At 43.8% G+C, this 15000-nt stretch overlaps 1 protein-coding gene across 1 annotated transcript in view; it reads right to left on the bottom strand.

Moving 5' to 3' along the window:
• Positions 1-5323: 5323 nt before the first annotated feature.
• The window catches only part of prkn (parkin RBR E3 ubiquitin protein ligase), a 106400-nt gene continuing 96723 nt past the window's right edge, over positions 5324-15000 (bottom strand). The window contains exons 10-12 of the mRNA XM_076286387.1: positions 13029-13115; positions 10294-10411; positions 5324-7659 (exon numbers count right to left, since the gene is read on the bottom strand). Of these exons, the coding sequence (XP_076142502.1) occupies positions 7550-7659; positions 10294-10411; positions 13029-13115 (315 nt within the window). The 3' untranslated portion in view covers positions 5324-7549. The remainder of the gene's footprint in view (positions 7660-10293; positions 10412-13028; positions 13116-15000) is intronic.

Genomic DNA, 15000 nt, shown 5'->3' with positions numbered 1-15000 from the left:
AGAGAAGAGAGAAAGAGAGAGAGATGTACAAAGAGGGAGAGAAAAGAGAGAAAGAGAGAAAGGGAGAGAGAGAGGGAGAGAGAAAGAGAGATAGAGAGAAAGAGAGAGAGGGAGAGAGAGGTACAAAGAGGGAGAGAGAGAAGAGAGAAAGAGAAAGAAAGAGAAACAAAGTTAGAGCAAAAGAGCAACTAACCAAACCCCCTGTAAACAGTAAACAACCCCCTGTAAACAGTAAACAACCCCCTGTAAACAACCCCCTGTAAACAACCCCCTGTAAAGAGTACTGATTCAAACAAACCCACTTACTTTTCCTGATTCAGAGAACAAGAGTGTGAGAAGAGAAGAGAAGAGAACTAGAGGCACACAACATCAGATGTCCAGGCGTGTTCCTCTCCTGGTCTTATCCAACTCTGATGTTTGTGCTGTAATGCTTTGGCACGCTCTGCTGTAAAAAAGTGCCATAAAGCACTTGACCTCGAACACTTATCTCCGTAGTGTTCGCTGTGGTCCCACCCAGTCACTCAACTATCTGCCCTGGGTGTTCAGTGTAGTTGTGCATGCAACAGCAAGGCCAATATTTGCTCTGGGTGTTCAGTGGGAGGGGGGGGGGGGGGGGTGTGTGGGCTCTGCCGTGGTGACAGTTGAACTGCATCTGGACCAGGAGGATTTCCCATGATGCATCAGGGGCTCTCCTAATGAAGTCTTATCTGAACTGTTGTTCTGTATCTGAAGATGCAACTGGAACTGTGGAGATTGTGATCACATCGCTGTAGAAGAATACGGCCTCTATAGCACACGCTGGACTGCACACACACTCATACACAAACACACTGCACTGCACACACACACTCATGCACAAACACACTGGACTGCACACACACACTCTATACCACACACTGGACTGCACACACACACTCTATAGCACACACTCATGCACAAACACACTGGACTGGACACACACACTCTATAGTTAGTTAGTCAGTTAATTTATTAGTTGTCCCCTTAGGGAAATTCTTTTTCACATTTTCCGTACAGCTTTTTCATCCTGCATGGTCACAGGCACAGAAAGGCACATACATGAAACACAGACATAGGAGTGACATACAGACATACACATTACATACATCACAGGTAATTGACACAGACTTTTTACATAAAATATTGGGGGTTTCATGGGAAAAAACATACATTATTGCACTGCATATATGTATCTGTGGGGCTTTGTGTTGTTGAGTGTTTGTATTGCTAAGGGGATTAGGCTTCTGCTGAAGCGGACTTTATTGCACCTTACGCTTCTAAACCTCCTGCCAGAGGGTAGGGGTGAGAAGTAGTGGTTGGGTGGGTGGGTAATGTCCAGGGATATTACATGAGCGATACGTGTGATGGCCTTAGTGTTTAGTTCTTGTAGGTTTGGGGTATGCAGACCTATTGTTTTGGTGGCAGTATTGGTTAGTTGGGTGAGTTTGTTACGTTTTTTTACAGTAAGGATGTTGAAGAAGCAGGTGGAACAGTATAACAGGATGGGTTGGACAATGCTGGTATACAGTAGTAGGAGTAGATGAGGGGCAACATGAAGTCCTTTTAGTTTGCGCACTGCCGACAGTCTTTGGTTTCCTCTTTTCTGTATGTCTGTTGTGTGATGTTCAAAGGTGAGGTTATTGTCAATTGTGAGTCCAAGGTATTTGAAATGTTCTACTGTCTCCACTGTTTCATTGGAAATGATGATGGGGTGGTGGGTTTGTGTGGATCCAAAAGCCATTTCTTTTGTTTTGCTGATGTTGAGTTTGAGATAGTTATTTCCACACCACTGAGTGAAGTGAGAGACTGTGTTGAGATATTCTTGGGTTCAATGAGAAGATGTCTGTGAGAAGGATTGCGGTGTCATCGGCGTACTTGAGGAGTATGGTGTTGGATGAGGGGCTGGTACAGTCGTTTGTGTAGAGGGTGTATAGGAAGGGGCTTAGTACACAACCCTGCAGGGCTCCTGTGTTGGAGGTCAGTGCAGGTGTGGTTGTTGTGCTTACCCGGACGGACTGTTGTCTGTTGGTGAGGAAGTTGTGGAGGAGATGGATCAGGCGGGAGGGGACGTTGAGGTGGCGCAGTTTCTGGATCAGTAGGTGTCTTTGAATGGTGTTGAATGCAGAGCTGAAATCTGCAAACAGGATCCTGGCAGTTGTACCTGGGGAGTCCAGGTGTTGTAGTCCACTGTTCCACCCTGCCTGAAATCCTCAACTATAGCCCCCCTGCTCAAGAAACCTCACATCTCTAGCCTCAACGATTACTGACCAGTTGCACTCACCCCGGTGGTGATAAAGTGCTTTGAGAAACTGGTCCGTAGTCATCACAGCAGCCCTGCCCTGCAGCCTTGACCCCCACCAGTTTGCCTACAGAGCGAATCGATCCACAGAGGATGCCATAGCATACTGCACTCATAGCCATGGCACTCCATACTGCACCATCACACCTGGAGCAGCAGGGGGAGCTATGTGCGGATGCTCTTTGTGGATTATAGCTCTGCATTCAATACCATCCTCCCTCACAAGCTAGCGGTCAAACTGGAGGACCTGGGGCTTCCACACACCACCTGCATGTGGATCAATAGCTTCCTCTCTGGTCGCAGACAGAGGGTCAGAGTGGGCCACAGGACCGGCTCTCCCCAGGGATCATCATAGACTACAGCAGTAAGAAAACAGATCCCACCATCAATCATCAGCGGGGACTGTGCGGAGAGGATGGCAGACCTTTGCTTCCTGGGAGTCCACATTGAGGAGAGCCCATCCTGGAGCCCATCCTGATCCTGGAGCCCATCCTGGAGCCCATCCTGGAGCCCATCCTGGAGCCTGAACACCTCTGAGCTGCTGGAAAAGGCCCAGCAGAGACTGCTGGTGCCCTTGTGCCGAGCCTCCATTGAGAGCATTTTAGCATAATGCATGTGCGTATGGTACACCAGCTGCACAGCGGCTCAGAGGAAAACGCTCCAGAGGGTCATCAACACCGCCCAAAAGATCGTCAGCTACCCTCTCCCCACACTGGAAGAACTACACAGTTCCTGTTGTCTCAAAAAAGCCCAGAACATTATAAAGGACACCCACCATCCCGGTCACTCCCTATTTGAACTGTTTCCATCTTGCTCACCCTTGACTCAGGTGATAATGCCATTCTGGTCCTGTTGGATCTCAGTGCTGCATTTGACCCTGTTGACCACGGTACACTACTAGAGCGTCTTGAACAGCGGGTTGGCATTAAGGGCACAGCTCTTAACTGCTTTTCACTCCTACCTCCACCAAAGATCTTTCTCTGTATCTATAGGCCAGTACTGTCCATCCTCTGCCCCTGTGTCATATGGTGTTCCCCAGGGATCCATTATGGGTCCAGTACTTTTCTGCCTGTACATGCTCCCCCTGGGTAACATCATCAGAAAAAACATAATAAACACACACACACACACACACACACAATAAAGGTAACTAGGTAACATCATCAGAACATTCAATATTTCATTCCATTTCTATGCAGATGACTCCCAACTGTACATCCCATTTAAATCTGGCAACTCCATGCAGCCTCTTTTAGACTGTTTGGAAGAAATTAAAATCTGGATGCTATTAACTCCCTTCAGTTAAATGATAACAAAATGTTTTTGGGCCTTCAAAATCCAAAAATTCCATCCCTGTCAACCTTGGTCCCCTTGCCCCCTAGGTGAAATCCCATGTAACCTGGGTGTTATTTTGGACTACCTGGACAAGCAAATTTCATCTGTAGTTAAGAATAATTTCCAAACTCAAGTCTGTCCTATCATACAATGATCTGGAAAAAGTCATCCATGCCTTCATAATGTCTAGACTATTGTAACTCTCTCTACTTTGGTCTCCTGACACTGGTGGCACGGCTTCAGATGGTCCACAATGCTCACCAACACAAAAAAGTGTGAAAAAAAAACATATTACACCTGTCCTAGCCTTCTTGCACTGGCTTCTAGTCCAGTCAAGGATACAGTTTAAAATACTGCTGTTGGTCTTTAAGGCTCTTCATGGCCTGGCCCCCAGCTACATAGCTGATATCATTCATCCCCATGTAGCTCCCAGGTGCCTCAGATCCTCCAGCCAAGGCCTCCTCCATGTCCCACGGTCCCGGCTTAAGCAAATGGTGACAGAGCCTTTTCTGTTGCTGGCCCTCAGCTGTGGAACCAACTGCCACTTGACATCAGAAATGCCCCTTCAATCACATCATTCAAAATCAGGCTCAAAACGCACCTTTTTACATTGGCCTTCTTTTTGAGATATTAACAAAAAACAAGCTTATTTTTCCCCATTGCATTAGCACTATGACATCACAATGGACTAATTAACTTGATTTGCACCTGTATCAACTTCCAGCTGCTCAAAGGGCCAGTTAAACTGATTGCACCTGTACTGTATCAACTGCTTTCTGCTTAATAGGCCAACTCTCTCTGTGTCTCTCCATTCTACAAGGATATAAGGCACATTCCATCCAACTTTCTATCCATTCATCCTCTTCAAACCATTCACTCATCCACCCATTAAACTATCCATCAACATCCATTAAACAATCTGCCTATCAACATCCATTCAACTTTCTATCTATCAACATCCATTACACTATCTACATTCAACTTTTAGACTATATACTCTGTCTCAGGCTTTAAGCATACAATCTGGCTCTCTTAAGACTACTATTTCCTCTGCCCACAACTGTTTCAAAATAAATGTCCTCACTACAATAATTCACTATTAAATAATTTAACTATTTAAACTACTCAACTATTTAACTGTTCAGCCATTTCAACTGTCAGTTATTAACTATGACTCCTGCCAACTGTTTCCAAATAAAAGTTTGTTTGGCATTTTATGTTAATATACAGTATGTTTATATTTTCATGCACTGGTAATTTCCTCGAAATTACATTTTCTAGTTAAGTTTTGTCTGTTGATGTCATCTTAGCTTAAAGGGATATTCCACCATTTGGGGAATGTGTGTCTCTCTGTGTGAGTGTATGACAGTGTGTGTCTTGTACCAGTTAATGTAAGGAGGTCATTTCATGTAACAGAGGCCGTTTAAAGAGGACACGTTACTGATTAACAGGTGCACAAAAGCACAAGCACATACAGTATACACACACATGCACACATACACACACACACATACACACACACGCATACACACACACACACACACACACACACACACACACACACACACATACACACACACGCATATACACACACACACACATACACATACACAGACAGACTCACACACCATAGACACACTCAGTCATAAAAGGAGAAAACAAGATAACATCAGTTATGGAAATAAAAGATTTATTTCATTACATTTGTCTAGAGATGAACTCGAAGGTCAAGTGTTCCTTTTTTAGGAAGCATGCCTCAAGTTTACTGCTGGATTACAGCATTTGAGGAAACACACACACACACCACACACACACACACACACACACACACACACACACACTGTTGGATTACAGCATTTGAGAACACACACACACACTGTTGGATAACAGCTTTTGAGGAAACATACACCAACACACCACACACACACTGTTGGATTACAGCATTTGAGGGAACACATACCAACACACCACACACACACACACAGACACACAAACACACACACACACACAAACACACACAAACACACATACACACTGTTGGATTACAGCATTTGAGGAAACACAGAAACAGACACACACACCAACACACCACAAATGAGGGCAAATCCCATGATTCCTATTCAGTTCGAACTGCTGTGATCCACTACAGACTGACCCGTGGGGTGTACTACGAATCTCGATTAGTGTGTTAGCGAGGTATGTTGCGCTCAAAGCCAGGCTATGCTGTGACGCGAAAGTGGATCTGTTTTAGTGTCGCTATATCACCATGGTATCTTATGCTGTCAACCAAACCTGGTCAAATCGTGTAATCTACCGCACACTGACCAATCAATTGTCTTAAAAACGAAGTTATCTCACGTGTAGGATTCTGTCATATATCTTACAGGTGGAGCTCTGCCTCTACTAACATTTTGGATCTCGAATGCGCTTTAATAGTGCTGTGCGTGCAAATATCCCACTATGGACGTGCATACCATACAACAACTGATGACAATTGATTTATTTGATGTTAAAGGTTAGACACAAAAAATGACCGCAGTGTAGATTAAGCTATCGCTCATGAATGCGGAAGCAATTGTTTTTAAATAGAGGCGGTCTTGTGCGTCTCCACGTTACACGATTGGCCAAAGTCATCCCAACACCGAGAACGCGCACAGATCTGAGCTGAAAGCCTAGTTTGCCAAATATATCACATAACTGCAATCGTAGTATCACTTAACGTATACCCGAGTCAAGGCTTTGTCAAGCCTCGATATGTCTACATAGCCTAGATATGTCTAACATGCTTCGTAGTATACCCCACAGGTCTGTCATCTTTAAACATCATTACTGGTCATAAATATTTATAAATACATTTGCTGTCTTTAAATGTCATTACTGGTCATACATGTTTATAAATACATTTGCTGTCTTTAAATGTCATTACTGGTCATACATGTTTATAAATACATTTGCCAGGTCTGTCATCTTTAAACATCTTTACTGATCATAAATACTTATAAATACATTTGCCATCCCTTGCCTTCTTGGGCCGTCACAGGTAACCAAGTATGATTGTTGTGTGAGTGTGTGTGTGTGTGTGTGTGTGTGTGTGTGTGTGTTGATTTTATATGTTTTATGGGGGCTTATTCTTTACTCATCAAACCGGCAGTTTACAAGTTCTTTTTTCCCTGACAAAATGTGACTGGAGCCTGAGGGTTGCCAGATAGGGTAGCTGTGTGATATGCTGCTCTAAGGGTTGCCAGATAGGGTAGCTGTGTGTTGCGATGCTCTAAGGGTTGCCAGATAGGGTAGCTGTGTGTTGCGATGCCATAAGGGTTGCCAGATAGGGTAGCTGTGTGATATGCTGCTCTAAGGGTTGCCAGATAGGGTAGCTGTGTGTTACGATGCTCTAAGGGTTGCCAGATAGGGTAGCTGTGTGTTGCGGTGCTTTAAGGGTTGCCAGATAGGGTAGCTGTGTGTTGCGATGTCATAAGGGTTGCCAGATAGGGTAGCTGTGTGATATGCTGCTCTAAGGGTTGCCAGAGAGGGTAACTGTGTGTTGCGATGCTCTAAGGGTTGCCAGATAGGGTAGCTGTGTGTTGCGATGCCATAAGGGTTGCCAGATAGGGTAGCTGTGTGATATGCTGCTCTAAGGGTTGCCAGATAGGGTAGCTGTGTGATATGCTGCTCTAAGGGTTGCCAGATAGGGTAGCTGTGTGATATACTGCTCTAAGGGTTGCCAGATAGGGTAGCTGTGTGATATGCTGCTCTAAGGGTTGCCAGATAGGGTAGCTGTGTGTTGCGATGCTCTAAGGGTTGCCAGATAGGGTAGCTGTGTGTTGCGATGCTCTGAGGGTTGCCAGATAGAGTAGCTGTGTGTTGCGCAGCGCTGTATGTTGCCAGATGGGTTGGTTCTCATCCGAACCAGTGGTTCCCCATACACTCCCTGTTCCACTCCACGCGGCAGATCCAGCACCACTCAAACTTACACTGGGCTCTCGGACACACCATGTGCATGCACCCACCTGCAATACACACACACACACACACACACACACACACACACACACACACACACACACACACACACACACACACACACAGGAGAATCAGGGCGGGGATTTATGGACTGGTCTTTTTTATGTGTGTGTGTGGTATGTGTGTGTGTGTGTGTGTGTGTGTGTGTGTGTGTGTGTGGTATAGAGAGGGAAAGTGAAGCCCAGCGCCCCAAAGTGGTTGCGTTCCTTTCGAAGAGCAGCCAAATCAGCAAAGTTATCCACCAAAAATATTTTTCAGTGTGTATACAGTAATAATCTACTAACTGTGAAAATGTCAGGCCCTATTCTGCCTTCTGTAAAAAAATCGAAATTGCTCCTTTTGTTTCATAAACGGACTACAAAAGAAGTCACGTGACTTTACCCTTCGACGTTACTCACTGTAGCATGGTTTGTTCATTAGCCTGGTTAGCATTGACACTCAGGGTTGGGTCAGATTACTTTGAAATGTAATCCATTACTGACTACAAATTACATGGCAATTTTTGTAATCAGTAACGTAATCAGTTGGATTACCAAAAACATGTAACGTAATCTGATTACTTTTAGATTACTTCAATAAATATGTCCCTTAAGTAAAAGACACCACCACTGAATTGATGAAAGAATTCTCATTCTATTTTTCTCTTTATTATTTCATTACATCTAAGAAATTTCTTTGCTCTGAGTAAAGCATTCCTATGTGAATTAACTGATCTTTTCCTCCAAAAATCTTAATGTAGCCCCTTGTTTTAGTGTTACCATTTACTTTGAGGTCACCAGGTCCCATTGTCTGAAAAACACCCAAAACTAATACATCTCTATAGCTATTCTCCAATTTGGGGGTGGTGTTTTGGTGGTTGAAATTTTCACCCCATCCCAAAATTGATCACTTAGTCATCATGGATGTGATCATGGATCACTATTCTCCAAACATGCACAACTCAGCTTAACCTTTATAAGGGCACACCTGGACAATGAATTTAGCTTTTGCTGGATTTTTTTGACCCAGGGACATGGCCTGAGATTGAATGACACCATGTCCATTTCAATTGTGGGGCTGAGAAAATTATTCCTTTGGGATGTTTTTCAACCAGGGGGATCTGCTGACTTTCTCAAAGTAAACGGTAACACTAAAACAAGAGGCTACATTGAGATTAGGAGGAAAAGATCAGGCAGTGTGCCGAGAGACCTGCCCCAATAGTAAATAAGTTAGTAAGTAAGTATAGATACTCTTTTGATCCCGTGAGGGAAATTTGGTCTCCCAATCCGTGAATTAGTGAAGCACACAGAGCACACAGTGAACACACAGTGAGATGAAGCACACAGTGAGCACACAGTGAGATGAAGCACACAGTGAGCACACAGTGAGGTGAAGCACATACTAACCTGGAGCAGTGAGCTGTCTGCTACAGCGGCGCTCGGGGATCAGTGAGTGGTTAGGTGCCTTACTCAAGGCCACTTCAGCCGTGGATGTGGGCATGGGAGAGCAGTGCTCAACCACTTCCCCCGCCCACATTTTTTCTACTGCTCAGGGATCAAACCGGCAAGCCCAAAGCTTGTCAAATGAAAAGATAGCTAGGCTATCATAAAAAAGTTGCATTGTTTGCATGATAAAATGTAATCAGGTAATCCCCAACAATGTAACTGTAATCTGATTACACCATTTTTTTATTGTAATCTGGGCTGATTATAGTTACTTGATTTTTGTAATCTGATTACGTAATCCAGATTACATGTAATCCGTTACTACCCAACCCTGTTGACACTTAACACTTACTGCCAGCTCTTCATGGGAGTAGAAGCACAACACAAGTTATCCAGACATAAAGGTAATCACCACAGGGTTTACATCACGCTCCGTTATTACAAAATATGTTTAGCCAGTCAAGCAAATTGCCGTTTTGATCAGTTAGAGATGAAGCGCCCAAACCGGTGACGTCACATGCAACTGTAGTTCGTTATCAACATGTTACAAAAATCCTCAAAACAATTCAACTGATCCTAAAAATTAGGTATGACCACTAGAAGCAATAGAGGTGACTCCAGTGCATAGCAAATGGAAGGCATTAAATTAAGTTCCCAATGTGCACCAAGATATACTTTTTCTAAAAAAAAAAATCCCATCCACTCCGCTAAACTCTAGGAATGCAACCAGTAGATGGCGATGAGATTACTTTCCCTCCCTATATGTGTGTGTGTGTGTGGGGGGGGGGCATATCTGACTGGCACACCATGTGTACACAGGAATCATGAGAATTGTGTGTGTGTGTGTGTGTGTGTGTGTGTGTGTGTGTGTGTGTGTGTGTGTGTGATTGTGTGATTGTGTGTGTGTGTGTGTGTGATTGTGTGATTGTGTGTGATTGTGTGTGTGTGTGTGTGTGTGTGTGTGTGATTGTGTGTGTGTGTGTGTGTGTGTGTGTGTGTGTGTGTGTGTGTGTGTCTGTGTGTGTGTGTGTGTGTGTGTGTGTGTGTGTGTGTGATTGTGTGATTGTGTGTGATTGTGTGTGTGTGTGTGTGTGTGTGTGTGTGTGTGTGTGTGTGTGTGTCTGTGTGTGTGTGTGTGTGTGTGTGTGTGTGTGTGTGTGATTGTGTGTGTGTGTGTGTGTGTGTCTGTGTGTTTACCGCTTTTCTCGATGGGGACTTTGCATTTGGGACAGGGGCGTGTGGTCTCGTCTATAGTCTGCTGAGAGGCCTGATCCCAGCGAGCCCGAAGAGCTGCTTCCTCATCCACCACATAGCCCTGTGGAGACATCGTCATCATCATCATCATCATCATCATCATCACCATCATCATCATCACCATCATCATCATCACCACCACATAGCCCTGTGGAGACATCAGGGGCATCGTCATCACCACCACCATCACCACCACCACCACCATCATCATCACCATCATCATCGTCATCATCATCATCATCATCACCATCATCATCATCATCATGGATCATCCTTCATCTGAACAATCATCATCATCGCCATCCAGTGGCCATTTGTGGTATTGTACACAGTACACTGAGAGGGTTCTGACTCAATATCGCCATCCGGTGGCCATTTGTGGTATTGTACACAGTACACTGAGAGGGTTCTGACTCAATATCGCCATCTGGTGGCCATTTGTGGTATTGTACACAGTACACTGAGAGGGTTCTGACTCAATATCGCCATCTGGTGCCCCTGATTTACTGTAAGCTCATGTGTTTTTCAGAGGTCTGTGTAGCGCTCGGAGTTGGCCTAACCTTTTGCTTAGCCTGCCCGTTAGCCTAGCCATTAGCCTAGCCTGGCCGTTAGTCCACCCTGGCTATTAGCCTGATCCATCGATCCATGAAGCAGCTGAAAGCGACTTTGGTATGACCCTTTACATGGCATTTTGGATGGATTAAACTGACTACTAGGGTTGTCACTGAAATTAAAAATCCTGTTTGATAATCAAAACTGAAATGTAGTTTGAACATACAGTATAATGAAATGGTTAAATATAGGTCAATCCAGTGGCAACAAACACATATTTTGGATTGCATCTAAAGAGGGTGGGAGAGATGCATGAGACAGCAATCTATCAGAGGATTGATTGGCGTGAAGTTTCGTGCACAATAACAAGCAGGAGTGCTAGGCTACATTTTAAAAAACAATTAGCAGAGAGTGGTGCTATGAAATGGGAACTCATTATTTTAAAAATTCTCAAATAAAAATTGAATAAGGCACATACCATGTGGGCTGGGGTGGCAGTAGCATACTTGGCTAAAGAGCTGGGCTAGCATGGAGCTAAGCTAGCGTGCAATAGCCTGAAAACTCGTGGGTTCAATCGTTCGAATTACGGGGGGTATTGGGTTGGCCGTGGAGAATCTTTTCTCATTTGGTTTTCACAATTGGAGAAGGCACTATCACAAACCATTTCCCCAGTGATGTAAATACTGTATACACACAGGCGTCTTCCTCTTTCAAAACTCTTCTTCGATCTCACTCTGATGAGACAGCCAGTCGCCTGCAGACGCTCCTCTGTGAGACTGTTTGTTTTCACTGTTCAGCTGTCACGTAGTCAAGAAATCTTACTATGTTGTTACAAAGTCATAACTATGGACATGACGACTGCACTGCTCTGCAAACAAATCAAAGCACCAAGGAAAACGTTTTCGTTTCTGTGGCTAGTGGCTGAGAGTGCGTCCGCTCTGCAGTGGTCTAGTAGTGATTTCTGTCAACGGGGTTATCTGAGGTGAGTGACTCGCCACACTTTTTGAGTTAAACGAGCACAGTGGTGTGTTCCATAGGTCTTGGAATGATTTTCTGAGTGTGTTTAGAGGTTTGCACCCATCAAGTCATGGATGGGTGCAAACTTCCTCAACCTTAACGAGAGCAAGACTGAGTTAATTGTCTTTGGCAAAACCTCTCCAGCCTTCTCCACCAATGCCCTGGGCCCCATTGCCTCTAACATCAGGCCCTCTGTCAGAAATCTGGGCATGATCTTAGACAGCAAATTCAAGTTTGAACAGCAGGTCAGTGCAGTAGTTAGGAAGAGCTTTTTCCACCTCAGAACCCTAGCTAAGACCAAAGCCTACCTGCCCCAGAGTGATCTTGAGAGAGTCATCCATGCCTTCATCACTTCACAACTGGACTACTGTAATGAGTAATTAGTTTTAAATGTTCTTTTTCTGCTTTTCTTAATTTATTTTAACTGTAACCCTTTTTGTTTTGTTTTTGTGCCTTCCTGTTTTTATTTATTGCACTGTATTGTGAAGCACTTTGGTGCGGCTAAGCCGTCTGTAAATGCGCTTTATAAATAAATTTGACATTGACATTGACATTGCTAAATGCTTGGCCCCATAGCTCAGCTTTATAGCTCATTTTGAAGCGCTGCAGCCAGGGCAGATCTCCGGTTTGATAGAATCAATTTTTGTGTGTTTTTTTGCTGATCCCAACACGGGGAGACCCTAAGGAAAATGATTTTGGAGTTAAAAATGAACGGATTTCCCCAAGTTGCTGCGGAGAGAAAGGCCTTTGTAAGTCGCATACAGCTACATACAGCTGATTGTAACACTTACTGAACGCCTGTGACAACAGATGACTGGACAAACCTGAACATGTTTCTAGAGAAACTATAACCTAGCATCTGAGACACACACACACAAACACACACACACACACACACACACACAGAGACACACACACACACGCACACACACACACACACACACAAACAAACACACACACACACAGAGACACACACACACACGCACACACACACACACATACAGGGTTTTTTATGAAAGAAGAGCGGTCCATTTTGAGAACTTGTGTGGGTGCGTGTGTGTGTATGTGCAAGGTGTGTGTGTGTGTGTGTGTGTGTGCTCTGGGGTTACCTGAGGTGTGCTCCCTGTTGCTGGGGCCCACTGCTGCCGACACACCCCCTCATGGTATTCCTCCTTACAGTCACGGCAGAACACAAACTACACACACACACACACGCACGCACGCACACACACAAACACAAACACAGAATGTAAGAATGCTGTGACCAAGCCATTTATATCTTCCAGGTTGACAACCGCCACAAACTGCCTAACATACAAAGAGTGACTTTTAGAATGGCTTTTCACACACACATACACACACACACACAGGCAGTAGAATGGCTTTTCACACACACACACATAGGGATGTAACGGTATGAAAATTTAACCTCACGGTTATAGTGACCAAAAGTATCACGGTTTTCGGTATTATCACGGTATTTTTAAAAGTGTGTTAAATATGTTCAGAAAGCACTGATAGGCCTACACAAGCTGAAATAGTTTCAAAAAGTGTCCCGTTCAGTTTTTCATGTTTAATTGGCTATGTGCTTATCGCTTAACTTACCCTAACATTACTTGGAGGTTGCTATTACTGTTATTTGGATCCAATGAGTGAGACCAGGCTTGGAATTTCACCATTCTGGGGGCAAGGCCACTTGGCCTTCAGTTGGGCATATTTGGTGGGGGGCACAAAGGCCACATAGGCTATAAAAAATATCAAAGTTGTATAGCCTATTCACTGCAGTAGACCTGCATCACTGTATGAAACATTACAAAAACATGAAACATGACATATTATATAGAACTGCAAATCATCTGAACATCTAATATTTACAGATATCTAGGCTATATTTAACATTTATTTTATATTTGGCCTGTTAAGGAAATCATGTATTGAACAATTTAAGCACAGTTCAGCTTTAAGAAACTCAAATAGAACTAGATGCATGCTTAGCATTTTGTGATCTACTTTCACAAACTCTTAGTCAGCTGTCCTCTGATTTACCGATATATAGGCGATATTTGTAACATTTATTTTGTATTTGGCCCGTTATGAAATCATGTGGAACAATTTAAACACATTGTAAAACTTAAAGCCCAAATTTGGAGACATCCATGCATGTCGAAATGTAGGCCTACTGCCAATTCAAAAGTGGATTACTCTAGAACGGCTAACTGTACAGGGGACTGCTTTACACCTTTATGTTCGGTAAGGTCTGCTGTTTATTCTGATATATGGTTTGTCGTGTGTTAAACGAAAGGTTCGTGAAGTATTGCACCGAGAGGAATGGGTAGGGAGATGGACTAAAACATTCAGTAGAATTTATGATTAAATTTAATTATATTATTTACGTTTCTCGCGAACCGTTCACCACAGCAATTCGCGGCTAACATCGTTTAAAAGCTGAGAAAAAGCTCTTTCATGTGATACTTGTGATGTCTGTGTGATGAGTAGGCTACTTCGCGAATAGTTCAACTGAGAAGAATAGGTGAATTTAGACGCACTTTCTTTCTTGCGCGGTCACTTTCTCCACTGCGTAAAAGAAATTAATTTGTGCTGTGAATGCTAAGATTATTTTGACAGGCCATAGGCTAAATCAAATTTGCTATTAGTAGGATGCAAAGCAGAATATTGATAGAAGGGCACCAAGGGCACCGTGGCCTGTAAACCTCTGATTTTCAAAGGGACATCACGGCCAACGCAAGGGGCAAAAACTTGGCCGCCGTGAAATTCCTACCCTGAGTGAGACCAAAGTAAGTGTTCGAAATAAAACTTTAGGCTACTGTGTTCTTCTGATAACGTGAGTGGAATGGATTTAATGTGCACGCGAACATAAAAAGACGCAGAGTGCAAATGATACAGTGCAAGTTTTGCGGTGAAAATGTTCCGCCTTTTAAAATCAGTTGTAGCCTAATCCAATTCGCAGTTAAAACCATCAATTAGACAACAGAATCAGTAGGGTACCAATTTTGCTTCATTGTACCAGGCCTACTGAATGTCAAAAGCAGGCTCGGATGAAGCTGGGAAGGATTAAACACA

The sequence above is a fragment of the Alosa pseudoharengus genome, unplaced genomic scaffold, assembly GCF_046254945.1.
Source record: "Alosa pseudoharengus isolate Yale_2024_CS ecotype anadromous, Long Island Sound unplaced genomic scaffold, YU_APseudo_1.1 YU_APseudo_1.1_scf_15, whole genome shotgun sequence".
Classification (NCBI taxonomy): Eukaryota; Metazoa; Chordata; class Actinopteri; order Clupeiformes; family Clupeidae; genus Alosa; species Alosa pseudoharengus.
This window is presented reverse-complemented; position numbering and strand designations above follow the sequence as displayed.